The sequence below is a fragment of the Motacilla alba genome, chromosome 4, assembly GCF_015832195.1.
Source record: "Motacilla alba alba isolate MOTALB_02 chromosome 4, Motacilla_alba_V1.0_pri, whole genome shotgun sequence".
In the NCBI taxonomy this organism is placed as follows: domain Eukaryota; kingdom Metazoa; phylum Chordata; class Aves; order Passeriformes; family Motacillidae; genus Motacilla; species Motacilla alba.
Genome location: NC_052019.1, coordinates 71,045,250 through 71,070,246, shown reverse-complemented (window position 1 = coordinate 71,070,246; position 24,997 = coordinate 71,045,250). Strand labels below are relative to the sequence as shown.

Genomic DNA, 24,997 nt, shown 5'->3' with positions numbered 1-24,997 from the left:
AGGCTCTCTAAGGTTTTTTTGCTCTAGGAAGCACTGTGACAACAAAACCCACAAAACAAAATACGTACAAGAAAGAATTAAAGTTAATACAAATATATGTTCAACAAATAGCTAAGCTAAGGCACAGACACTATATCTATATGCTTTATAGACTGACCGAAATATTCTTTTTTTTTCTGTTGCTTAGTCAATAAATACCTCAAGTAGAATTTTTACCATACAGTTGTGTATTTTAATAATTACACATATAAAACCCACTGTAAGTAATTTACATGAAATACAAATATCATTGCCTTCTTCCCTAAAATGCTTTAATAACAAATTAAAATCCTCCCAGGATTAAGGCCTGTGTCCTACTGATGCAGTATCCACCAGCTTGCAACAGTTCCATTTGCATTTCCCAACAGATCAGAGCTAAATCCATAAGGCACCACAGTCCTCCTTTCCCTCAGCGTGATGGTGGGTGCAAATCGGCATCTCCAGGGCAACTTCTCCAAGGGTGATGAAGCTCTCTGCAGCATTTACTTTAGCAGCTGTTTTCTCTTTTTCAGAAGCGCATCTCTAAGAGCCAGCTAACCACAAAACAAGAGGGGAATATTCAGGTAAGCAGAACTGATAAAGCACCACTACCACATCACAACTCCTTTCAATTTCTTTAACCTCTGATGGAAACACTAGGAGCTCCTCAGCTCAAACTGGGAGCAATGCAAATGCTAACAGAGTGGCACAAACACTGGGGTTATGTACCTAATTAAAAAGCTGGGCATTACGAAATCCTACACGAGGAAGATTAGAACAAACTACTCTGACTCACTCCAAACAGAAGAGATCAAGAAAGTTGCAGTTGAGCTGAGCGCTAAGTAAAATTCGTGTTTCATGAAGGAGTACTACAAAATTGCTTGTAAAGTGGGAAGGAGGAATTGTTACAAGTGCCATTATCACCCCAAAGAGACAGAATGTCTTTTATGTAGAGTAATTAGCAGCTTACAACATATAGTACTGTGATCTAGTACTTCAAACACAGTGGTACTGTCATGCAGTAGTAGCTCCTAGTAGAGGAGCCAGCTCTGGACTACAGCAAGCAGGCCATTTTATCTTCTCACCAGAAGTGCAGCAGAATGCAACACCATACAACTAAGATCCTCCAACCCACTCAAAACCTTTATGGTTAACAGACCGATGCTGTAGCCTAACTTTCATGGGAAAAAAAAGTATGAATAAATGCTGTTTAGCCACTACATCTTAATTTAAAACATTAGTAAGGACAAAACCCTTCAAGGTAATTTTTTAGAATAACTGAGCCAAGTATAACTGTAAACAGCAGCTTCAAGTGCCTGGATTGTTCATTTGCAGCCTGTTGTGTGTATTTTGAGAGCTGGTTTCAATGTTGTCAGCCTTAATTGAGGTGAGGCAGAACGATGCCAAATAAACATGTACAAAGGACGCGTACTAGTCGACATCCTCCTGATCAACAGAAAAGCTTCAGATATTCTCTACTGAGTCTACTAATAGTTCCTGTCTTGCCCTTCCTACTGCAACAAATTGCAGACAAATAGCATTTGGATAAGGTGTATGATCCTAGAAACAACTCAAAGTTCAAGCTGCATGTAAAGACTTGCCCAGAACACCACCTGGGAAGAAAACAACTGGACCACTGGATTATTCTACCAGTTTCTTGAATGCATTTGGATGAACTGAGTTACTAACACCTGGTAAAACCCTAGACTGGCAGGGGCTTCACCACTGAGAGCAGCATTAGTATCAAACTACTGTTTAACTGAAGTAATCTTTGTCTAAATAGCAGCTCCAAGTAGCTAATAAATAGCATTTGCATCTATTCCTCAGGAACATTTGTGAAAAGCTATTAGATGGGTCAGATGAGGCTAGTCAGGACAGATGAGTTTGTGATGGAACAGTAACAAGACAAAGGTCAGACTATCAAGACTGAACCACAATCTGCAAAGCAGCTCTTCCTCCAGGGCAGGACTTGGGCAAGCCAAGCCACAGGCTCTCCGAGTTACAGCAGCAACACCTCTGACCAGAGGGTAGGCAGCACCACACCTGCACCACAAATGACTGCTCACACTGCCCCATCCATCTCCAAGATGAAACATTACCTGTTTCTCCCTAAAGGAGCGCTTGTTCTTGGTCCGGACACTATGGCTGTATCTCATCATCATGAAGTTCTTCTTCTTTTGCTTTTCTTTGTTGGAAGAGCTGGCAAATGGGTTAATTTTGGTTTTCTTTTTCACAAATTCTTTTCTGTCTGTTTTTCCAGCCTAGAAGAGACAGTGTGATAGAGCAACAGGAGGTCATTTTCCTTCACCTACTATCAACATCACCTGCCTGATGGTAACAGATTTACAGCAGTAACAACAACTCTGAGTTCAGCATGACTGTGTTCATACATGCCTTCTCCCATACAGGCTGTATTTCTCAAGTCACAGTGAAAATTGGGTCTGTTTGCATTTTCATGGTCACATGTGACCAGCAGGAGACTGTTTATTTGTTACAGCCAAGATGCAACAGCAAAGAACCAAATAAATCACATGTCAAAACCCACATGGCAGCTGGGCACCTACCTTAGATATGCAGCCTCAGCATTTCCTCCTGCACAAGACAAACCCAAGCCCAGAAGGACAGGATAGAGAACACAGCAGTTCCTCACCTTTGCAGTTGCCAATCTGGTCTCCTTGTCGGACTTGGGCTTCTTATGCAGATGTTCAATATCTCTCAGTGAAAGCAACTCCCCCCTACACACAAATCCAATAAACATCACCACACGAAACTTCAGCTGGCAAGGAAAACAAGATGCTCTCTTCACCCTTTGTCTCTCACCCATCCTAGGCCACTGTCTCACCATCAGTTTAGACACAAACACTTTTGTTCCCTTCAGGCTGCTCCTCATGCTTGGGATATTCGTTACAAAAGTCACAGCACTTATTTTTCAAGTCCTTATTTCACCACATTTAAGGAATACTGGAGCTAGAACCAGGCAGCTACTGCTACAAAACGCCCCCTCTCATGCCTCTTGACCTGAACAAGTCAAAGAAACAGTCTCAGACATTCCACAAGCTCCTCAAGATGTTTTTCCCAGGTATAAGCAAACCCCCAGCCCAGGATCCATTCTAGGCTCTGGCTGTCACCCAAGAACACTGATGAACAGCAGAGCTCAGCGCCCTGCTGCAGTGAAGAGCTGCCTCAGGAGAGGATAGGTAAAAAAGAAAGCACTCAACAGCCCATATCCTACCTGCCCTCCTCCTCCTCTTCATCATCTATTTCAATATATTTCCGCTTGGCAGCTTTGCCAGGTGCAGAATTAAGTTCTTTGGAAAGCTGGGCAAGACGTATTTTCTTGAAATCTTCCTGAGTTAGCAGCCTGCTTGTACTGACTGCTGCAGCTTTGGCTTTTCGTTCCTCTATGGGCATGCTTTTCACTTTTTCTGCCTTTGGAAAAGAAAAGGGTAGAAAAGAACCAGAGCTTTGCATCCCACTCCAGTGCCACAAGCCATGATCCTTGCCTCCCAAATACGCATCATGCAATGGCAATATTGTTGGGAAATGCTGCAACCAGACATCAGCATTTTCCCTTATGTCTTATCCAGCATCTAGTGTCTGAATGGAATGCATGCACACCAGATTTTAGGAGTCCAAGCTGTCAGCTGATGACCACAGCTCTGAAGGCACTGAGCCCTGAGATGGAATTCCTCCTTCTCCCCTCCCACCCTAACAGCATGCGTACTTCAGCAGCACTGCTGAACAGCACTTCAGCCTCACTGCTTCAGGACAGCTCGCTCCGAAGGCCTGGATAGGTACTTAAGAGCAGCTATGTGAGGGTGAAGAGCAAGAAGATCTGCTCTGTGATTAACAAGACTCATATGTATTTGGCATAGAAGAGACTTGCAACTCACTACTTGTTGCTGCTCCTCATCTGAGGAGTGATGCACATCAATCCATTCTCCATCGTCATTGTCGTCCTCCTCACTCAGACTAGCACTTTCCCAGCCATCTGCTCACAGAACAAGAACAGAGCTGTTAGCACAAATTCATCTTCACGACCAAACTGGCAATAATTGATGCTGCCACCAGTTATCAGTCTGCTCTCGTTGCCTTTCATTTATCTCATCTCCTAACTGCATTCTGTCCCAGGACACAATCCACACTATGCTCTGCAAAGCTCAATCCTCATCTCCAGGGCAAGCTCCTGAAAACAAGGTACATTTGGGACAGCATGAAGCACCACAGGAGTTAACAGACACTGACTACCCTCATCAGCAGTAGTGCTCCCCACTGCCAGCCACCTAAGCCAGCCCAGCACGGGAAGTACAGTGATTTGTAGCTGGGTTACTCAAGACAGTCAAAGCATGGCTCTTCACTGCTGTGCTGGTTGCTGTACTGAAGTTGGCAGCTGCAGCAGCCAAGCCCAGTGTTACAGTGATCACTGTACAGCCTCTCCCGTTAGGGCCTACATTCCTCCAGCACAGCTCGTGCAGCACCTTGAAGGCATTCAGACTTCATTCACCAAACTCTGCCTTGTTTTTAATGACTCTTCCATCTCTTTTCCGACTCAGGCGGGGGATCCAGGGTGTGTAAAGCATTTACACAGGAACTGAATTCAATAAGCCAAATACTAAATCCAACTACTATTTTGGTGTTCTACAATATTCAAAAGGTTTTATTTAGGAGAAGCTGAACACAGTTCACAGCTGTACTGTCCATCCCTCTGCTTCCCATCTCAGTGTGTATGATAAAAACTAAACAGTACCAAACCCCACTGACAAACTGCACTTACTCAAGGATACCCATGTGCAAGCTAAGGCACAGCAGGATATTAAATGCACAAACACCAGGTTCCATGTCCACATAACATCTTAGTGATGGTGATGCCCAAACCAGAATTTTTAAAGGAAAAAGGCCAACCTTCCTCTTGGGTTCCTCCCTTTTCCTTTTGATCCTCAACCTCCAGTACTTCTGCTCCTGGAATGTAGTCTTTGGCATCCAGTTCTCCATATTCGTGAATCCTGGCTTCCACTGAGGCCTCAGTAGGCTTACCCTGTACATTAACAAAACACACATATGGAGGAGGCTGCTACTGAAATATCCACCAAACCATGAAAATACCTGGAAGACCAGGAGGGCGTGGCTCTAAAGACCTTTCCCTCATGTGGCAGAGTTTAATGACTCATGTTGAATGTGTCTCGGAAAACAGCTGAACTTCAGGAGCATGACCTAACCCTGAGTTAGATGAATGTGAACTAACAAAATGTGGATACCACACCATGTCCAAAGGCAGCAGACAGAGGGACAACACAGACTTGACTCCACCTTCTCAAAAGGATACTGAGACCAATTCTTATCATTTTTGAACACATCAGTTTTTAGCGAGGGCAAAACACATGAAACACTTACCCTGAACTTCTTCTGCAGCATCTCTGGATTCAGAGAGCGGAACAGGTGTATCAGAGTTCTTGCAGACATCATCACATCTGCCCAGAAAATGAGAGAGTCAGGAAAAAAAAACAGAACTCTGAGCAAACCTAAAGCCCACACAGATCTCCAGCTGCATGGAGATTTCACAGGTGACTCACATCTTCTCTGAGCTTATGGTTCCCTCTGATTTCTCTGGTATAGAACACAGCACTTCCTCAGGGCTAACTCATCTTAACAATCCCTTCTTCTTGCTTCATTTTAGTCCATTAGTTCCCCTGCCATAACTACCCTTGACTGTTTTGTCTCCCATGGCCACATCCTCCAAATAGAGAGATGTAATGCAAACACTCAAAGTGGCGTCAGCCCGTAAAAACCAACTAGGACAGTGCTACCATGAAGGCTATAACTGAAGACCACAACACAGGAAAAAAAAAGAGTTTAAAGTAGTATCCATGTAATATTTACTTTTATTTTTATGTGTCTTGTACTGAACAAGGTCTTGGAGCAGATCCTCAGTCATGGCCAAGGGACACCTCGCGGTGATTTCTTTTATTGCGTTGATTCTAAAAACAGGGAAAATGAGTTATTTTCTCAATACCAGTTAGGAGAGTGTGTCACTTACAGAATGAATTACCTGAGACTTGAAGAAGCTTATACAGTATTCATACAACATAGAGTGTAAGAGGAAAAACCATCATAAAATACTCCCAGCAAAAATACAGAACATTGAAGCTCACATACTTTTAACTCAAGCAGCTTCTTGAAAGCATAGCACAAGTAACAGGAAAAAGTTGCAAGCGGTTTAAAATAAACTAGGTGTTCTACCACATTTGCAGTTTGACATGACTCATACAATTATGTACCCACCCTACAGTCATGACCTCCCCAGAATTCTTGTCTGTGACAAAGTTGTTGGCAATGGTCATCAACACTGATTGGATAATCTGAAAATAAAAAAACCCTTACATATTAAAAAAAACTTAACACACTCAAATGTTATTAACAGACACATCCTTTTTCACAGCAATTCACATTGGGACACGTCAATACAGCCCACAAGTATTTTCTAAACACACATTTTCTTGCAAAAAATAAAACATCTTTTTTCCCCCCCTTTATGATACAATGCCTCAGAACTTGCAAAATGACCATAAGCTTTTCCAACCCATCTAACCAATTCTCCTTCCCCCTCCCCACACACACTCAGTTGCATTTCCATGCTGCCCTGCTGCTCATTTAATATCCACCACATGTAGAACACTGACCTCAGGTGGTACCAGCTGATGTGAAGCCTGTGCAGCAAACAGAAGAATCCTTGTCACTTCTGGAAGAAAAGGCCAAAACATATTGCTGCAGCTTGCTCCAGCCAATAAACACATCCATTACAACTCAACAAGCTGCTGAGTCAGGCCCAAAACCATTCAGCCTGAACTTCTTTGGGACAACTGTTTCTCCTCTCCCACTAAGCATTAGCAACTCCTGTGGCCTCCACCCAGCCACAATGGCCAGCTGAAGCAAAAAGGAAATGCTCCAGAACTGCAGTCAAACCTCAGTAAAAGGAAGCAGCTTAAGGCAGCCATGCTTAGCTTAGCTGGTCAGGATTAGGGATCAGAATCCTTTTATCCCTGGTGCTTCTCAAATCCTCAGGTAGGGAGCCCTGAGTCCACATAGCCCCCACAGAAGTCCAAAGCACTTGGCACTCCTGGCAGTCAGGAACTTGCACTTCCTCTGTCTACACTGGACTACTCCCACGTCCCACCCAAGCACTGCTACCTGTCCATTTCCACTGCCACTTGCACCAAATGCCTGGACAGGAGACATGAGGGGTCAGCAGGCTGGACTAGCTACTTACCCCTCTGATGGGGCTGGAGGAACCTCTGAACAAAGGGGTAGAAATTAAAAAGAAAAAGCTGCAAGGCAAATTGCAACATATTATCTTCTTGTCTTAGAACTTGAGATCACCATCATAAGCTGATACATGGTAAAACCATCTCATTCTAATGTGCTCCCCAAATGTCTCAGATTTTAGAGCAAAATGTTGTCTCCCATGTTGAGTTTGGTATCTGTGGGACAGGGCAATGAACTGCACCAAGATAAATCCAGCTGCAGTCTCTTTGCACCTAGTCCTTACCACTTAAATCCTTATACGCTCTGAAACAGCCCAGCTTGGTCTGGATAACTCTTTACTTAATCCAGTGCAAATACTTGATTACTGAGTAGTCTGCACAAGACCCTCCAAGCGCAGGAGCTGCCCGTTTCCCTCTTGTTCAGCACCACCTGACTGACAACTCTGTGGACAGCATGAGCACCTTCCCAGGAAGGTCTTGAAGCACCAAGTTCTCCTCTATTCTTTAGGTTCAGCTCCTCTATTCCAGACCAATCCTTTTCTTTAGGAGAGTTCACTTAGTACCACAAGGTCTGTACCACTGTGCAATTCCATGAGGCATACTGGCAACTCCCTAATCATCCCTATGCACTTTTGGAGATAGACAAAGAATTAAACCTTATTTTCCAGAGGGACAAGGCCAGAACATACCCACAACCAAACCAGGCTGGCTACCAACAGACCACCATAACATTATCCAAGTACATACCTCATGTATTCCAACAAGCCTGGATATTAGGTCCATGAGCATCATCTTCACTTCAAATCGCTCTTTGCAGTTCTCCAGCTGCTTCAGCAGTTTCTCAGCAAAGTCTGCAAGAAGCAAAAATGGTTTTGAACAAGAGTGAATGAGCACAACACAGAACTCAAAAGGGATTACAGTCAGAAAAAGCAGTTTGATTTGTTCTTATTTTCAAGGCCCAGTGCCCTTTCACAGAAGAAATTCAAGGTGACCAAAGCACTTATTCCAATGGGTTATTTTACTTCTCACATGCCTAAAAGGCCTGCTGTGCACAGGTTCAGCAGAGGGAACCAGCAGATGTTCCCCAACACCATGAGCACTGGGTCAGCACTGCAAACTGAATGTTTAGATACATTTTCAGTTGATCTAAGGAAATTACATCCCCAGAGGTTCACTGGAACAGGTGACAACCAAATCAAGTGCTGTTAGACTAACACAAATTGCACTGTGAGAATTCACTGCACACTCACCTTGGGGATCATGTATCAAGTGAATGGCAGAAAAGTTGAACACCTCTGGCTTGCTCTTCTTTTTCTGCTTCTGCACGGAAACAAGAGTAAAACACATTTCTCTCTATGAGTCGAGTGCTTCAGTTTCAAGGTTGCTGTCAAAAGATTGCTGCCTCTTCACGAAGATTTTAAAAACTATCCCCATTTTCAACCACACAGCACTATCTGCCATCTGCAGCCAAACAAGCAGGGCAACAACAGGACTGTACTAAAAGGATTAATCCAAGGTGATGGCAAGCCAGACAGTTCTCTCCTCACCTTGAGGACCTTCATGGCTTTCTCCAGTTTCTTCTTGCGCTTGGTGGTTTTCTTGTTGGTGGCATAGCGCATCATCAGATCCCTGGCCGTGGGGCCATCATCCTTGGGGAAGGAACACAACTTTCTGGTAAACCCAGGCTTCAAACAGCAAGCGCACAAACAAACTGCCAATATTTTTCAATACTACACACTCTGAAAACTATCCCACTTCCCAAGTGTCAGAACACATAGGTGCCAGCATCTAAAAAGAAAAGAGCTTAGCATTTCTCTTATAACAGACAAAGACATCCTGGGGCCAGATGTCAGACACTGGAATTGTTTGTGAACCACAGAAACATCTGGACACAGCTAGACAGGACACTGAGTAGCACAGAGGCAGACAGATTGGCCAAGCCAGAGTCACCAAGATGACAGAACCAGTAACAGGTCTGAAAACCAGCAAAGGGAAATACTTGGTAACAACACCCACCTCAGACTCCGACTCACTGCCCTGTTTCTCCTCCTCATCTTTTCCAAGGAAGAACTTCAAACTAGCAACTAACACCTGAAAAGTAAAGTGAGATCATGTGGGAGCAGCTGACAGAATTTACAGCCACCTGACACCTACACCTTAAGCCACACAAAGACTTAACCTGTTTTTTTTAATAGGTACAGATGTGAAAATAAAGATCTGTAAAGATCAGTAAATAAACCATGGACCAGAAAATAAACCAAGTTACAGCCTGAGAGCCACAAGTGTTCTACAAACCCAGACAATTATAGCAGCCCATCATTGCTCAGAGGCAACCAGAACCAAAGAGCTCCTGAGTCGCCGCAATGCCAAACTCAAAGGTGCCAATTGACTTTTTATCATCCTGCAAAATCATTTCAATACAGTTGCTCCATGTCAACGCTGCCAGGAGGCTCCACACAGGCAAGAAGCAAAGTGATGCTCAGAACTCTCAGCTTGCATTAATTCAGACCATTATGCTGGTTAGGTTTGTACTTTTGGTTGGCTGACTGTTATTGAATGGAACCACTTTTGGACCTTCACAGGGTAAAACCTTGTCTCCAGCCATAGGACAAGTTTTTAAAGCCTCTAGAGCCAACGCAGAAGGCCCAATACTCAGTCAGGCCCTAGGCAGGACAGCTGCTCTCCTCAGTTAGTCAAAGGCTCACAGTGCTGATATTAAGAAGGTGATACCCTGACAGTCTGCTCTGAAGAGCAAAGAACATCCACACTCCCCACATCAGGCTACAGTTGTTCAACATAAGCTGCCAAGCTCCACCTCCTCCCATGAGGGTTATTCTGAGAATTACACAAGCAACAGACAAATCAGTCAAGTTCGTTTGCTATCACAGCATATTAAGTTACATCCACATGAAGAAGGTAGCCAAAGTAACATCCAGTGTATCAGTGATTGCCGTTCTCACCTTGGTCACCTTGGAAAAGCAGGCAGTTGTGATGACATTGACTGTTTTGGCATCATTCCTGCAAAAAAACAAACCACATCTTATTTCAAGTCTGGCTATTTCACCTTCTCAGAAAATGAGTTCTCAGCAAATATTGAAGTAACTCATTTCACACATGACATTATTTCTTCTCAGCTGTATTCCTTGGTACAAGTTACAACTCCACTGGGCCACAGACAGGAGCTCTAGTTAAGTCACTGTCCCCTGCATTGTTTTGTACTATGTGCCACAAAAGATGCCCGTGTGCCCCACAATAAACGGCACATCAACACAAGCCTGCCAGACCCACCAAATATTCCTCCTGTAAAGCTCGATCATCACATCCAGAGATATCTTGGCAGCAGTGGGATTGCTGTCTCTCAGCATGGTGTACATGAAGTTCTGCAGTGCCTACAAAACAAGGTGAACACATGTGATGCAGTATTCTGGGCAGCCAGGACTTGGTGAAGGCAAGGAGAAATCTTGACTCTGTGTTTCAGAAGGCTGGTTTATTATGTTATGATATATATTATATTAAAAGACCACACTATAACTATACTAAAAACAACAGAAAAAAATTCATCAGAAGGTGAGACAGGAATAGAAAGGAATGAATAACAAAGTTCTGTGACTCCCAGAGAGTCCGAGAGCTGCTGCCTCCTGGATTGGCCACCAAGTAGAAACATCCCACACTGACCAATGGAGAAAGCACCTGCTGCATTCCACAGCAGCAGATAACAAATTGTTTACACTTGAAGCTGAGGCCCTTCAGCTTCTCAGGAGAAGAAAATCCTAGCAAAAAGGATTTTCATAAAATATCATACCTACACACATGTCTTCAGTGGTCTTCCACAATAGCAGGAGCTCAGATCAAAGTGCACAGGAAAGCCATGGCACCTACCGTGTTCACTTTATTGTTCTTGTGTTTAGCGTTGACGTTCTTGATGTCCGTCACAATGTGAGTGTACAAGGTCTGCAAGTGGAGAGAGGACAGGGGTAGCACGCACAGAGGAACACACACCCTGCACCCAAGCACTGACATCACCCTCTGAGAACACCGCTGTCTGACAGCAGGAAAAAGCACAGGCAAGCACCCTGTGGAGACTCAGGGATTTAAAAACAGTACTGAATTGACAGCACAGCAAGGCACGACAATGAACAGCATCAAATACTGCTTCAAATCCTCCCCCTGCTTCATTCAGGCCTCTTCTAACATCCAGGTTTTCCACCCGCAGATACCACCAAACTGCTCAAACCCAAACAGGACAAGCCTACAAACCTGCAACAGCAAGCTGTTTGCGGCAGCAAAATGCAGTTATTAGTGCACCACAGAGCTGGAGCCCTGCCTCCAGCATGACTCCTCAACCAGCTAAGCCATTTTCAACTCTGCTTTGCCAACCTAGCAGAGAAGAGCTGCCTATTCTGGCATTACCCCTGGCAAGTTGGTCAAAACCCACCGGAGATGCAGATCTTTGTCAGCACACGTTACCTTCCGTAGCAGTTTATCGTGGCACCGCAGCAGCTGAAAGAAGAGCTCCAGCAGACTCGTGGGATGTATTAGGTTCTTGTTTCTCAACAGGATCAGAGCCTTACAGAAGGTCTGCAAGAGAACCCAAATTTCACATCCCTCTCCAGCTTGTCTTCATTGACAAGCAAACCCCGAGCTCTCAGCTCACGCCCAGGGCAGGGTGAGCCCAAGGCGGTCTCACCATGCGCAGGTCGGGGTCCAGGACCGTGTGGTGGTAGGAGAGCAGCTCCTTCAGCTGCTGCGGGAAGCTGCCCATGTGCTCGGGGTAGCAGTGGGCAACCTGCAAGGGACAAGGCAAGAGAGGGCTCTAGAGCACAGCCGCGCTTACCTCACAGGCCTGGCAAGCGGCAGCAAGGGCAAGCTTAATTGTTTATTTGTCAGTAATAGTCACTGAGGCCGCTACCAAGCACAAGCTGTCACAGCCGCTATTGCGAGGCTGGGGCCCGGGGCTCACCTGCGCCAGGAACATCAGCAGCTCGGCCAGCTCCTTACTGGGCTTGTCCGGCTGGAAGGTGAAGATCTCCACATGGGACTGGTAGTGGTGGTACTGCTGCAGGAACTGCACACACAGGGAACAGAGGCAGCTGAGCAACACCCGCCCGCACCCCCGTGCCCGTCCCACAGCCCGCCCCGGCCGTTCCCCACTTCGCACCTCCTCGGTGTAAGAGGTGGGGTCGCGCTTGATGAGGTTCTGCAGCTGGGGCAGGTTGCTGGGTAGTTTGTTGCCCTGGCGGCCCGACATGGCTGCGGGCACCGGCACCGGGAGCGCAGCACACGAGGCCTCAGCTGGCCGCCGCCATCTTAGCCCGCCCTCGACGGCCGCCGCCGAGGGACAAACCTGTGCGGGAGGCGCGCTCCTTCAAAGCGCTCCCTGGTGGCGGAACGCTCAGCGGGGAGAAGCGGCTCCCGGGCGGCCCCGCTTCCCTCGGGCCGGAGCCGGGAACAGCGGAGAAAAGCGGCTCCCGGGCGGCCCCGCTTCCCTCGGGCCGGAGCCGGGAACAGCGGAGAAAAGCGGCTCCCGGGCGGCCCCGCTTCCCTCGGGCCGGAGGCCGGGGCAGCCCCGCGGGGTTAAACACGGAGCGGGGCACGGCCCGCAGCGCAGTGCCCCGCCGCAGCCTCCGCGGGCAGTCAGCCGCAGCACCTCGGCCTTGCCGCTCCGGCACAGCGCTGGCTCTGCTCCCCTCCCAGCTGCCTGCAGAGAAAACGCTTCTCAGGACATCTCAAAGAGTCACTGTAGAAGTGGTCAGCATTAGAAGGAAATGCACAGTGAGGAAAAAGGGTTAGTTCTTACTTAATCTTTCTTTAAGTTTAGCTTTTGATCGAGAGACTAGAAAGCAGACCTCTTCATTTGCATAGCTTATACTTCTTTAGGCAAGTACTTATTTACACTGTAGAATAATTGTCATTCCTTGACACAGTTTACCTAGTAAACAGTAGCAAATAAATTCTGTCCAATAAATGCTCTTAGGTTCAGCCAGACAACATCTACCAAAACAGCACCAAGGCTTAACCATGACATAGTCCAAAACCATTAACACAACTGCCCATTTAAATAACCACTGCTTCTCTCACGGAAAGGCTTTTCAGTCTGTTGGTCAGGATCTCAGAACCAGCTGCAGCTACCTAAGCACATACCTGCTACTATAGAACAGCTCAGGTGAGTTTGGGCTTTTCTACACCTTTTAATGCAAAAAACCACATCCCCTTCAACATACCTACACAGCCCACCGAAAGATAAAAAAAGTTTAGCATCACTTGGAGAGCAAAATGACAGTGAGTGTACCTGTCACCATGTGCACAGAAAAACAGCAAGCCACCAAAACAGTTAAATTCACATTTAATACACTTACCTTGCCAGTGATTCACTCGGTTTATCAGCATTCTGACATGTTCAGCCTGTACTTTCAGGTAGCTTTGCTTTACTGAGCCCTCCAGCACAGCCCTTAAATGACCCAGCAAAGGAACCCACTTGACCCACACACTCCATGGGCCATCCTTAGCTCAGCACCTATAGCTTGAAGTCTGTAAAACCAAAACACCACTCCACAGGCAGAGATCAACCTAGAGAGCCTCACACGCCACTGCTCCAACAAAGTTAAGTCACTGGCTGACTACAGCATAACATTGGCAGTTAAAATGAGAAATAGTTAATAGTTCCCTGCTGAAGGAAGGCAGGAAGCAAAAGAGCCTTACCCACACTCCAAAATGAAACACCAAATATTCATTATCTCTGCAGGAGCAAAGCTATTACTGGGATTTCTACAAAGACAATTAACAAGATTAGACAAACTAACAAATTCAGTTTCATTATTAACAAATAGAGCACAAATAAAAACATCTTCCTAAACAATTCCTCCTCATCATATAGCAACAAATGCATGATTACACAACTAGCTCATAAAAGAATATTCCCTAAACTGCTTTAAATGAAAAACCCAACTTCACAAGCCTTTCATCAAAGTTTTTTATATAAAAAGCCACAAAACTGAAAAACCTACAAATATAAACATCTCATTCTTGTACAACACACTAATTTAAAAAAAACAGCCTTCATAATGAATTTAATTTTCATCCAGTATCTTAAAAAAAAACAGGAGCAAACAAACAGTTTTTATTAAACACTGCACCAAAAACTACCACACCACCATTTTTATTACTCCTAAAAAAAAAAGAAGGGGTCCTGGTGTGAGCATTTATGCCCCAAGTCCGTTATCTCCTGCACACTGATTGGGCTGATCTCCATTGCTAAATGGGCCAGGAAGGCTTAAATTCACCTGTTTTGGGGATGGTGGGGTTGGTTTTGCTAATGTTAAGGGAAAACCTCTCACTTTGCCTTCTTTTCTTGCCTTGTGAATTAAGTAATGCATTTTATGTGTTTTTACTTAACTGACTTGTTTTAAGTGAGGAATTTTTAAGGAGGGCTGCTGGTTGTGGTGTGGAATATAAGGTAAGGTTTTTTGGGGTGCATTTTTTGAGGTTTCTGTGTGGTTATTAAGCTTGATTTTTTTTTTTCTTTTCTGAGGATAAGCTGACAGAGTTTTTTATGGTTAAGCGCATGAGAAGAGCTGGCTTTTTTCTTTAAGACGTCCTTTTTTGTTTCTATTCAAAACTTCTAAACATGGGTATGTCTGTTGTTTGGAGTATAGAGAAGAAGTTTGGAGTTTTTCCTTCATTGTTAATGAATTTTCTTTCCTGTATGGGATTATTGCTTTTTGTAGGGACTCCTGTGAGAGTGTATTGGAAGGTTTTCCTTTTGTTGCACAGTTGATATGTGGGCTAAAAGTGCCCTAAAAGAAGCCAAACAGAGAACCAACACACTCAAACTTGAAAGAATGGGTTTTGTTCTTAAGGTAAATGAGGCTCTATTGGGAAGAGGAAAAAGGGCGAGCTCTTACTGAAGTTGCTATTGAGGCACTAAGGTATTTCTCTGTCCTATTTCTATGTTTTTTTTAGTTAGTTAAGCAGTAGCTGGGGCTGCACAGTTCACGGATGGGGTAGAATGGCAGATGTTGTTAGCCTGGGAATTTGGAGATGGGCAGCTCTTAGCTCTCTTTGGCTCTTGCTGCAATCGGCCCCAGTTTTTTATCCCATCAAGAGCTGTAGAGCTGGAGTTTTTACAGTGTTTGGGAGGCCTTTTTTGAACATGTTTAACGTTTTTGATTGCCAACATTTAATTTAAGTTCCATGTCATTCCCTGGCCCTCAATGGCTGAAGGGAATTTGTCTTTCTGGAATTAATATTTGTAGTTCTGTGTTTGAGAACAGGGTCAATGCTGTTTTTCCTTTAAAAAAAAAAAATCTAATCTCTAAGTCCAGCAGTAATATTTATTTCTGGGTCACGACTCATAAATTATTTGCAGATTTGAGACACTGGAGCTGTGTTGTTCTGTTCAAGGGAATAGGGGGGTGTTCCTGTGATGGCCTGAGAAATGCCCAGTCACTTGGAGCTCCAGGGGGAGAAGCACAGCCCGGCTGATGGTGCTGATGTGAGGTATTTGTGTGGAACCAGAGGCTTTCCAGCCTCACCACTGCTTGCTGTGGCATTCCTTTGCCTGCAGCACAAATGTTTCTTCCTCTGAAGGAAGGAATTGTTGTACCTCATTATTTAAAGGTTGAACTCAGCACATGTATAGGAGTAACTGAATGGCAAAGGTTGGTTTGAAATGACAAACTGGCTTCCTAAAGGTTGCTTGTGTACCCCCAAAATATTAATTTTGAATAAATGCCTTTTCATGTTTTATGAGGAGAAAAGAGGTGGCATGGAAAAGCACTCGAATTTCTCTCTCTCAGGCTTTACTTCTTAGCTGTGATCTAATAACTTGTAACATCACAGCATTCTAGACTGGGGAAGGGTTTTAAAGATGAAAATGTCTTTGAGACAAATTTTGGTAGAGTTCTACATACTCACTGCAGTACTTGGGGTGCTGAGAGGCCCTTTGCTCTTGGCATTTCTTTGAATTGGCTTATTTTTGCATGAAGGAGGGGGGAAGATGGTATTTTTGCAAGTTTGTTTTTCATAATTTTGAGATAACATCAGAATCATTTGTGTCAATCTTTTTTTTTTAATACATCTTCGCTTCTCAAAATTTGGCCCCATGTGTTTTTTTTTCTTTAGGACAGGCACCTTGCACATGGATGAATATCCCCCAGATTACCTGTCTTTAAACTACTCTTTTAGGGGTGATGCAAACTTGTGATCTGTGGATTGCACTTTCAAGAGTTAATTTAGGTGATGTTTGGATTTTGAGACTCCGATCCTGCACTGTTTGGGAATCAAAGCAGCTCAGTGATGCAGCCTCAATCTGTCAGAGGTTCTGCAAGTGCATGGAAATATTTCTGTTCTGGTATTTTGGGAGACTGTGCCTGTAAATATAAACAGTTATTTAGGGAGAGTTTGATTAATTGTGAAAGAGAAAAGAATATGATTATAGGTTTGGCTTCCTTTTATGCCTTCTTATTGAATTGAATACAACACACAGCTTGATTGCAGAAAAAATGTTTATTGAATGTTTGACTAACAAAACTACAGTTGTGGGGATAAGGTTTTGCTGTTTCATCACTCCAATTCTGAACACTGAACTAGGGTAAGGCTCGAGCAATTTATGTTGGGTTCATGGAAATTTTTGAGGTTTTAAATGCAAGATGAGGAACAATTAAAGAAATTTGAGTGTAATTGATTTTTTTTTCTTTTCACCACTTGAACCAGGAGCAGGGGTGGAAGAAGGCAGCAGTAACAGTAAAGCAGTGGGGAAAGCAAAATGCCCAACATCTCCCGGAAGAGCTGGGTATTCCTGGCACAGCTGAGGGCTTGGCAACTTTGCAAAACACTTCAGGGTAGTGGCGTCTTTTGATCTTCTCTTAATCTGGGAGAACTGGAAGCTTGCAGATGTCCAGATGCTAGAAGGGTCCTTCATCTTTTCTCTCAACTATGGTTTCACAGCTCACTTCCAAGGGCATAAATGCTGCTAATGTCATCAAAGGCCTCGTGTGAAGGCTGTGCAGAGGCACTTTAGATTGCTCAGGGAGGGAAGGGCACAGACACTCCTGCTGAGGTTTGGGGAGGCACGCAGGAGGCTGAAAAGGACAGCTTCCCCAGAGCTGTAAAGCAGTGTAGTTCCCTTGACTTCAGGAGAATGACTGCCCTATATCTGCTGGGGATCTGGTCTGTGTGGTCTGACAGCAGGCATTGCAGGTACCTGCCAGGGACACGAGAAGGGAGGCTGAAAGCCAGGAGCTGCTCTTGGGAGATAGCACTAGTCTGAGGTTGGAAATGGGAAGAGGCAAGTTGGGCTGCTGCAGGAGCCAGCTTTTTGGGGTGCTGCCATCCAGGAGCCGTGGTGCTCTACATACATTTGGGATAGGAACGGGGTGCTCCGAGGCTCTGGCACAGCGGAGAGCCGAGCTACTGGGCGAAGCAGGAGTCTGGGGTCAGAGCTGCTGGCACCTGCATCACCTCCCCGTGGTGCAGGAGGGGCACAGGGGAGCTGTAGCACTCGTTCCTGTCATAGGTGTAGCACGTCTGAGGTTCCTCGCAGGAGTTGCCCTGCTGGGCCTGGTGGATGGCCCCACCCAGATCAATTTCCACGGGTTCACAATTTTTGCAGCTGGAAGAGATGGAAAACAGAACAAGTGTGAGAAAAGATGCCCCTGCTGAACTCCAAATCTTTCTTGTTTATCTGCACGTAGAGCCAGGAGAGTGCTGTGCCCTTTGTAGGTGTTCCAGGGGAACATCTGGCCCTCAAGCCTCTTTTAGAGCTGCTGTGGGTTAAATCTTGGCAAGGGAAGTTAGGAAATAAAGCTACTTACAGTTCACTCAAGCGGTAGACAAAAGTGGTCCTGAGTGGGGACAAGGGGTCAGAGATGTTCTCCCGAGCCTTCAGGGGAACTCTGCAAAGGTGGGGAGAGAGTCACTCATGTGGAAACAGTCTCCTCTGTTGTGAGCAATTCTACACTTTCATCATCTTCTTCAGGTTATTTGCATTCTGACCCTTCTCCAAATCAAATCCCAGGAACAGGAAATCTTGGTCCTCTGCACCCTCAAAGGCAACAACACCCCCCCCTTCCCCCCAGAGGACTGCACCAACTGATCTAAGTGCCACTAGCAAGGTGGCAGGGCTGAGAGCTGAGAGGGTTAGTTTTTGTTCAACTCTGAGCTAGCAGATGCTTGAGGCTGATGGTCTGATGGACAGGGATGTTGAATTAGTGGTTCTCCTCTTGTGAGCTCTACAGCACTCCTGCAGCTCTGGGCCTGAAGCTGGTCCTTGTTTCCCAGACACCCATGCTTCTGTTAGGTTTGTGTGAGGGGAGAGTGTGGTATTCACATGCCCTCTGAACAGAGAGAAGCAGAGGAAAAAATGATCAAAACAATTATTGTCTCATTTGCTGCTCCTGTGTTTTTGAACATGGGGAATGTACTGGAAGATTATTAACCTGAAGGTGATTGCTTGATTGGATTCTGGTGGACATTGTTTATGTTAATTAGCCCATCAGGTCCGAGCTGTGTTGACTGTTTGGTCAGCAGACAGTCATGAGTTCTTCAGTTTAGTACAGTTCTTGTTAGTGTAATACAGTGTAAAATAGTTCTACTATAATAAAGTAATTAATTAGCCTTCAGATGCATCATTCTTCCTGCTCGGGGTCACCTTGTAAATGCTTTAGGAGGGGACAGGACCAAGTCCTGCTCTTGAACTGCGCTCTGTCTCATGAGAGACAGTTCAGGCTCTAACTGACCGTTGGTCAGTTTAGGTCTAAACTGATAGTTTAGGCATTAACTATTTTCCCAGGCTTTCTGTCAGGTCAGAAAGTCAATCCTGTGTCATGGGCCCAATCTGGTTTCAGGTTAGATCAACTCTTGACAGGCCATTATCTACTTCCCCAGCCTATTTTGTGAAGTTACGACTGGTCTGCCTAAAACATAGAGATGTTTTTTGTGTCTGAAGGGACGAGCACCAGAGGGTTCATGTAAGGCAGAAAAGCACTTCACAAAGTGAAATACTCAGGATAGCACAGCAAGCAGCCCACAGGAAAAGCTGTTCACTTCACCAGGGCTGGGACATAAGAAACAATGCAAAGAAAACTGGTGTAACACTGCATCTCCTGCTCACCGTCTCTATGAAACACATGGCTGCCACTTACAGGATGCGGATGTTTCTTTCCAGGACTTCTTCCTGAGGATTTTCTTTGGAGGGGACAAACTTTGAGGTCACTGTTACGCACTGACACTTATTATTGACCAGCACGTACTCCTCATCGCTGGGACCCACTGGATAACCTGCAAGCACAGGATAGGCAATCCCAGAATCAATAGCAAAATCCTTGAAAGCTGCTCTAGCAGATAGCCAAGGGATGGAAAAGCCAGCAATGCACCATTACAGCACGTGGATTGGGTTAAGCTGAGGTTGCAGCAGGTCCGAGTGAGTCTCTTAGCAAAGATGGGTTCAGCTGTCTTCCTGCTCAGCTCAGTGTGCTGCTGTATGTAGGGGTGGTGGGACTGGCAAGGACAAGATTAGGAACCTGGACACTGTGCCTGGTGAGGGACAAACATGCAGGGATTGCTGGTAAAATGGGAAGCAGGTCCCAGCCACTGAACTGGGAATGCAGTGCTCTTTTACTGGGAATCGGTTATACAATTCCTCTGTCCTGCACCAAGAGGGCTCCAGCGCTCCAAACCCCAGTTTGCATCTGATCTCTAAACAAATGTCTCTGACCTTGCCGATATGGCAGATGTGTCAGTTTGCCTGGAGTGCTATCCTGTCCTTCAGGTTCCTGGGGGAACAGCTGCCAAAAAGCACAGCAGGAGCCAGCGAGGAGGCAGCCCCAGGTGGCCCTGATGATGCTTGCGGTTTGCAGGGAAAACTCCAGTCCTGATTGACCCCTCCAAACTGCTGCTTCTAGCATGCAACTCGATATGAAACTCAGTCCAAGCAGGCTGAAACATACCAGGTGTCACTCAGAGGCTTTTGGGATGTTCCTGATGTTGCATCATTCTTGCTACGGCACCTTCAGCCTGCTTAGAAGTAGGGGACCCAGTGATTTTTGTCATATGGGGACAGTTTGTTTTGGACTCAAATGGATCTCAGTTCTTGCCTGCTCTGCCTGTCTCTTGGTTTAATCAGAGAGAGAAAGAAGAAACAGGCTGAAAAGAGCTGGGTTAATCATGTCTATGAAGGATTTTCAAGTTACTTGGACTTAAAAGCTTTGGTCCTTCCTTCTGTCATTTCCTAGTCTCATCTGCTTCCATTCCAGGATTTCTGAGATTGTTACAGGCACCCTAACTGTGGAAAAGGTCCCACTACTGTGTCAAATGATGCCTCAGAGACCCTAGAGTTCACCTGGTGGTTCCAAGTGCTGTTTCTGGGCCTTTGGCAGCAGTATACCTGCTGGATAAGATTGTCTATGGAGTTTCTAGCTTGGGAAGGAAATCACTTTGCTAGCTTGTTCTCCAAGCTTTTTCTCTGCCAACTCATCATTCCACATGAGCTCTTCCATCTGATGCAGAAGCCTCCCAGAAAAGCCTCTCTAGTCCCTGGCTCCTTGTCTTGGCCTCTCTTTTGGCTCAAGGGAAGTCTCTGGCTTTTTGTCCATCACACAGTTCCTCCTCTCCTGGCTGTGCTGCATTCCACTTAACATTGTGTGCAGTTCTTTCCAAACTCTTCATCCAAAGCCAATGTTCAAGTCAGATCCTGTTGGCTTTTGGGTTGTCCCAAAATCTCTCAGAGCAGGCTTTAATTCTAAAATTAGATTAACACAATCTTATGCATATGCAGGTTTTTCTGACTGCTCTAAAAATACTGTCCTGATTTTATTCCTCGTGTTATGCTCTTGGCTTCACTGTTAAAGTTACTGGTGCTCCATCAATTTTTCATTTAAGATTACAATGCTAAAAAAATGTCATTTTATCTGCAGTACCTCCATGTGTCACTCAGTGAAGTCTCTTGGGGAGAAGGTATTTAAATGCAAAATTTGCTCATGCTGTTCTAAATGTCCTAAGGTTGGATTTCCTGATGCCCGAGTTACTGCGCTGAGCTGTTCCCTCCCTCCTCAGTACTTAGGTGACTGTGTTTTGGACAAAATTTCTCAGCGTTCAGTACTGCTCTGTCCTTTGATACATTGTGAAGCTAACAGAATTGCCTGGGGTAAGCAGTAAGATGCCCTCTTCCAAAAGCTGCAGGAAATGCAGGGATGCAGCTATGCCTGCTGTTGGGATGGGTGTCCCTGAGCACTGATCATGCAGTGGTTTTCAGGGCAGTCAGGACTTGGTGAAGGGGACATCTTGACTCCATTTCAGAAGGCTGGTTTATTATATTATGATATATATTAGATTAAAAAAGACCACACTATAACTATACTACAAAGAACAGAGAGAAAGATTCATCAGGAGGCGGGACAAGAATAGAAAGGAATGAATAACAAAGTTCTGTGACTCCCAGAGAGTCCGAGAGTTGTTACCCTCTTGATTGGTCAGCAAGTAGAAACATCCCACATCGACCAATGGAGAAAGCACCTGCTGCATTCCACAGCAGCAGATAACAATTTGTTTACACTTGAAGCTGAGGCCCTTCAGCTTCTCAGGAGAAGAAAATCCTAGCAAAGGGATTTTCATAAAATATCATAACTACACACTGACTCGATCCTGCAGGCCGGGTCCACCAGGTGCAGCGGGATGGATTCACACTGTCCAGAGACCTGAGACCCACACTGAGCAGTGTGCTGGGAGGACAGGCTGAGCTCAGTTGAAATCAAGCATTTCTGAGAAATTCAGTGGAGTTACATGATAAGCTACAGTTTAATCAGAGTAAGTTGGCTGTAGCTGTGTGGCAGGATTACCAGAAAGATTTTGGAAGCCTTTAGATCTAGCAGGTAAGCTCCCTAGGACTGCAGAAAAACAAGCATGCGTATTTGTGGGGTATTGCTTTCAGGAACCTGATAGAAAAATGCCCAATTATCGAGTCTTAAATTTGGAGCTAGTCATCACTCCAACCTCCTGGCAGCAATTAAAACCCCACTGCTCTGATGCAGAAGCTGCCTGAGGAGTCCAAGCACCACTGAAGCACGGCTGCTTGAGTGGGCTTTGAGGTTTGGCTCCTGACCGTTAGAATAATTCAGGGTAAATGACACAAAACCTGCCATTGATGTCTTAATCCCAGTTATCCTTTTCCATTGCTCACCTACCTGCCACAAGGATGATCCCCAAGGAGATGGCCAAGGCAACACACAGCGACCAAGTGCTCTTCATCTTGCCTTCCCTTCTTTTGAAGAATGTCAGTGGAGAGCCTGACTCTGCCTATAAGGGCGTGTGCAAATCGGTTTCCTAAAATAAACAGCCTGGCCAACACTGGAAAATGTGGCTGGGGACTGAAAGCAGGTGTGTTAATGCACCAAGACCTCTGGCTTTCGGAGGGGAAGGGTGCATGGGGTTGCACTTTGATAGAGCTTTTTTCTGTTCTTCACCAACAGCAACAGAGCTGCTGAGTACAAAGATATCTTGCCATCAGGGCTGGTGGAAGGTAACCAAGTCCAAGGGTCACAGCTCTGGCTTCTAATTTTGAGACATGAGACTTAAAAATCCCTTGAGTCCTATAAAAAAAAATCCCTTCAGGCTTCAAAATCCAAGTTCTGTTTGGACCTGCTGTGTGCAAGCCTGAATTAAGGGCTGGACCTGCCCCCAGAGAGCCTGCAGTCAAAGCAGGAAAGGTGAAAGGGCAGGGCTGAGAGAGGGACAGCCACTGCAGCTCTGCCCACTGCATTGAGGAGTTCCCCTTCTTGGGAATGGAAAAGGGACTCCATGGGATTTGTGGTTTCCGAGTGCTCCTGAGTCAGGTGCCAGGAAAACCCTGGGGTATTGGGCATGCAGACTTTTCCTGAAGGGTGGTATTAGAGAGGGCCTGGGATTTTTTTTTTTTTTTTTGTCCCTGATTTGGGACCATTTGTGTAACTTCTGAAGAGCAAATGTAGCCTATAATGGCCAGAGCTGTCTCTGTAGCATTTGCATGTGTCTTGTACAGAAAAAGCCACTTTTTAAGGGAAACCCAAGCTTAGCAAGGGCCTGGTTGCTCTTGCCAGGCTTCTTCAAGAAGCTGAACTCTTCTGGCAATGCTGCCGAGCATCCTAGTTCCTGTCACCTTGGAGGATATCTCCCTTTTTTCAGACCCTGCTGGCTGGGTCCCTAAGGCCGAACAGCTCCAAGTCCCTGGTTGTGTGCCCTGAGCTTTGTCCCCAAGCACAAACCCCTTACCCTGCAGCTGCATGATGCAATGAGCTTTCAGATTACATCAGCAGTGCTCATGTGCAAGGGGAGCGTGGGACGTTGGGAGGGGGGGAAAGATGGGTCACAGCCAACCCCTTGCAGGGCATTGGGTCCTTGCACAGTTCTTACAAACCTTGTGTTCTCGTTAGGGATCTGTCTGCAGCACAGAAAAGATGTGGGGTTATTTCCCCATCCCAGAAAGCGTTGCTAAGTTTTATGGAGCCCTCTCTCTGAGACAGGGACAAGATGTTCCCTGTGCCCCCTTTTTGGCAGGAGGTAAAAAATAACCCTGGCTCGCCAGTGCCGGTGGGGATGTCTGTCTAAAGTACTGTTTGTTTCGGTCACTGGTTTTTGTAAGAATTTTGCTAGAATTATACAAGAAGGGAGGATGCCAGCACCAGATAAACAACATGCAAGGGAGGCTGGTGCTGATCTGTTTGCCTAGCTGCAATAACAAAAACATGGCACTGGGAACATGCAAGGAGACTATCTTCAAATGTCAAGGCGGAGACTGAGCAGAGTTCTGTGTCTTTCTGTTCACTTTGGTGGTTGTCCCTGGCCGCTGGCGCTCAGCGTATCTGGATTTCGGTTGCTAAATCTACATGTGTGTAGACACGTGTGTGCAGTCCCTTGGTCTGGATATGACGACTCGGGAGCTATTTTCAGCCTCTTCAGCCACCTGCATGTCTCTGGGGATTTCTAGCTAGATCTCAAGCTCTTGAGAGGAAGGTTTATATTCTGGACTGTTATTTGCATGGATTACCCCTGTTTTACTGGATGCCTTCTGGAATTTTTTCTGGGCGAGCAGGTGTTTGGCAATGGGCTGTATGGGGACCTGGACTCCCAATCTTCCTGCAGGGCAGAGGCTAGAGGTGGAGTAATTGAGAATTGGAAAAGAAAGGGGAACCAGCCCCGTGGTTTCAGTCTCTGTTCCCATGTCCTGTGCTTCCAGCTGCCCTTGGACATGCTGAACTAGGATTTTCCAGGTAAGAAGCTGGGCAGGTGCCTGAGTGAAGCGGGGTGAAGTTGTTGTTGCTCTGCTGGGGGAGTTGAACAGCACCAAGGCTCAGGGCCTCTCTCTCCACATAACACACTATCCATGAGCAGTCTCCCCTGGGCTTCTGTTTGCTCCTCCTTTCTCACTTGGAAGCCAACAGAATGGTGCATCTAAACAGACCAGCAGCAGTCTTGGTAGCACGGATCCCATGCTGCTTACAGCAAACTGGATTGGCTTGAGCAGCTCCTGGTTGACTGGATCAGCTAACTCATGCTGGAGATCATCTCCAGCTTCACCTGGATGTGGCTGATGTTTTCACTAAGTCCTGGAGAAGGTTTGAATGGACACAGATTGTTTCTTGCTCTTGAGAATTACCTTCGGGTTGGGAGACATGTCAATTCCATGTAAATCCAAGAGAGTCCAAGTGGAATTTAGTGTGCTGGTTTTTGAAAGGGCAGACTTGAAAAAAATT

The 24,997-nt window shown here is 45.7% G+C and overlaps 2 protein-coding genes across 2 annotated transcripts; both read right to left on the bottom strand.

Moving 5' to 3' along the window:
- Positions 1-209: 209 nt before the first annotated feature.
- SDAD1 (SDA1 domain containing 1) lies at positions 210-12,638 on the bottom strand. Its single transcript, XM_038135142.1, has 22 exons — positions 12,436-12,638; positions 12,238-12,342; positions 11,965-12,063; positions 11,745-11,855; positions 11,157-11,228; positions 10,566-10,666; positions 10,238-10,295; positions 9,294-9,368; positions 8,825-8,926; positions 8,528-8,597; positions 8,025-8,128; positions 7,283-7,340; positions 6,696-6,754; positions 6,298-6,374; positions 5,896-5,993; positions 5,410-5,486; positions 4,921-5,053; positions 3,912-4,009; positions 3,251-3,447; positions 2,669-2,753; positions 2,118-2,279; positions 210-572 (listed from the first exon to the last, which is right to left on the bottom strand). The coding sequence occupies exons 1-22, from the start codon at positions 12,523-12,525 to the stop codon at positions 522-524; spliced, it is 2,082 nt and encodes a 693-aa protein (XP_037991070.1). The 5' UTR covers positions 12,526-12,638; the 3' UTR covers positions 210-521.
- Positions 12,639-16,762: 4,124 nt separating this feature from the next.
- Positions 16,763-22,611, bottom strand: JCHAIN (joining chain of multimeric IgA and IgM). The gene is made up of 4 exons (XM_038136542.1): positions 22,454-22,611; positions 19,418-19,553; positions 18,089-18,169; positions 16,763-17,886 (listed from the first exon to the last, which is right to left on the bottom strand). The coding sequence occupies exons 1-4, from the start codon at positions 22,515-22,517 to the stop codon at positions 17,685-17,687; spliced, it is 483 nt and encodes a 160-aa protein (XP_037992470.1). The 5' UTR covers positions 22,518-22,611; the 3' UTR covers positions 16,763-17,684.
- Positions 22,612-24,997: the final 2,386 nt, after the last annotated feature.

What these genes read in the sequence shown, in the direction of transcription:
- SDAD1 (XM_038135142.1), bottom strand. Translation starts at nt 12,525, where the DNA reads ATGTCGGGCCGCCAGGGCAACAAACTACCCAGCAACCTGCCCCAGCTG. An exon ending in TGCTGCAGAAGAAGTTCAGG is followed by an intron (nt 5,054 to 5,409) that starts GTAAGTGTTTCA and finishes GTTAATGTACAG; the next exon opens with GGTAAGCCTACTGAGGCCTC. An exon ending in ATGAGGAGCAGCAACAAGTA is followed by an intron (nt 3,448 to 3,911) that starts GTGAGTTGCAAG and finishes TCTTTTCCAAAG; the next exon opens with GCAGAAAAAGTGAAAAGCAT.
- JCHAIN (XM_038136542.1), bottom strand. Translation starts at nt 22,517, where the DNA reads ATGAAGAGCACTTGGTCGCTGTGTGTTGCCTTGGCCATCTCCTTGGGG. An exon ending in GAAAGAAACATCCGCATCCT is followed by an intron (nt 18,170 to 19,417) that starts GTAAGTGGCAGC and finishes CCACCTTTGCAG; the next exon opens with AGTTCCCCTGAAGGCTCGGG. An exon ending in GTCTACCGCTTGAGTGAACT is followed by an intron (nt 17,887 to 18,088) that starts GTAAGTAGCTTT and finishes CATCTCTTCCAG; the next exon opens with CTGCAAAAATTGTGAACCCG.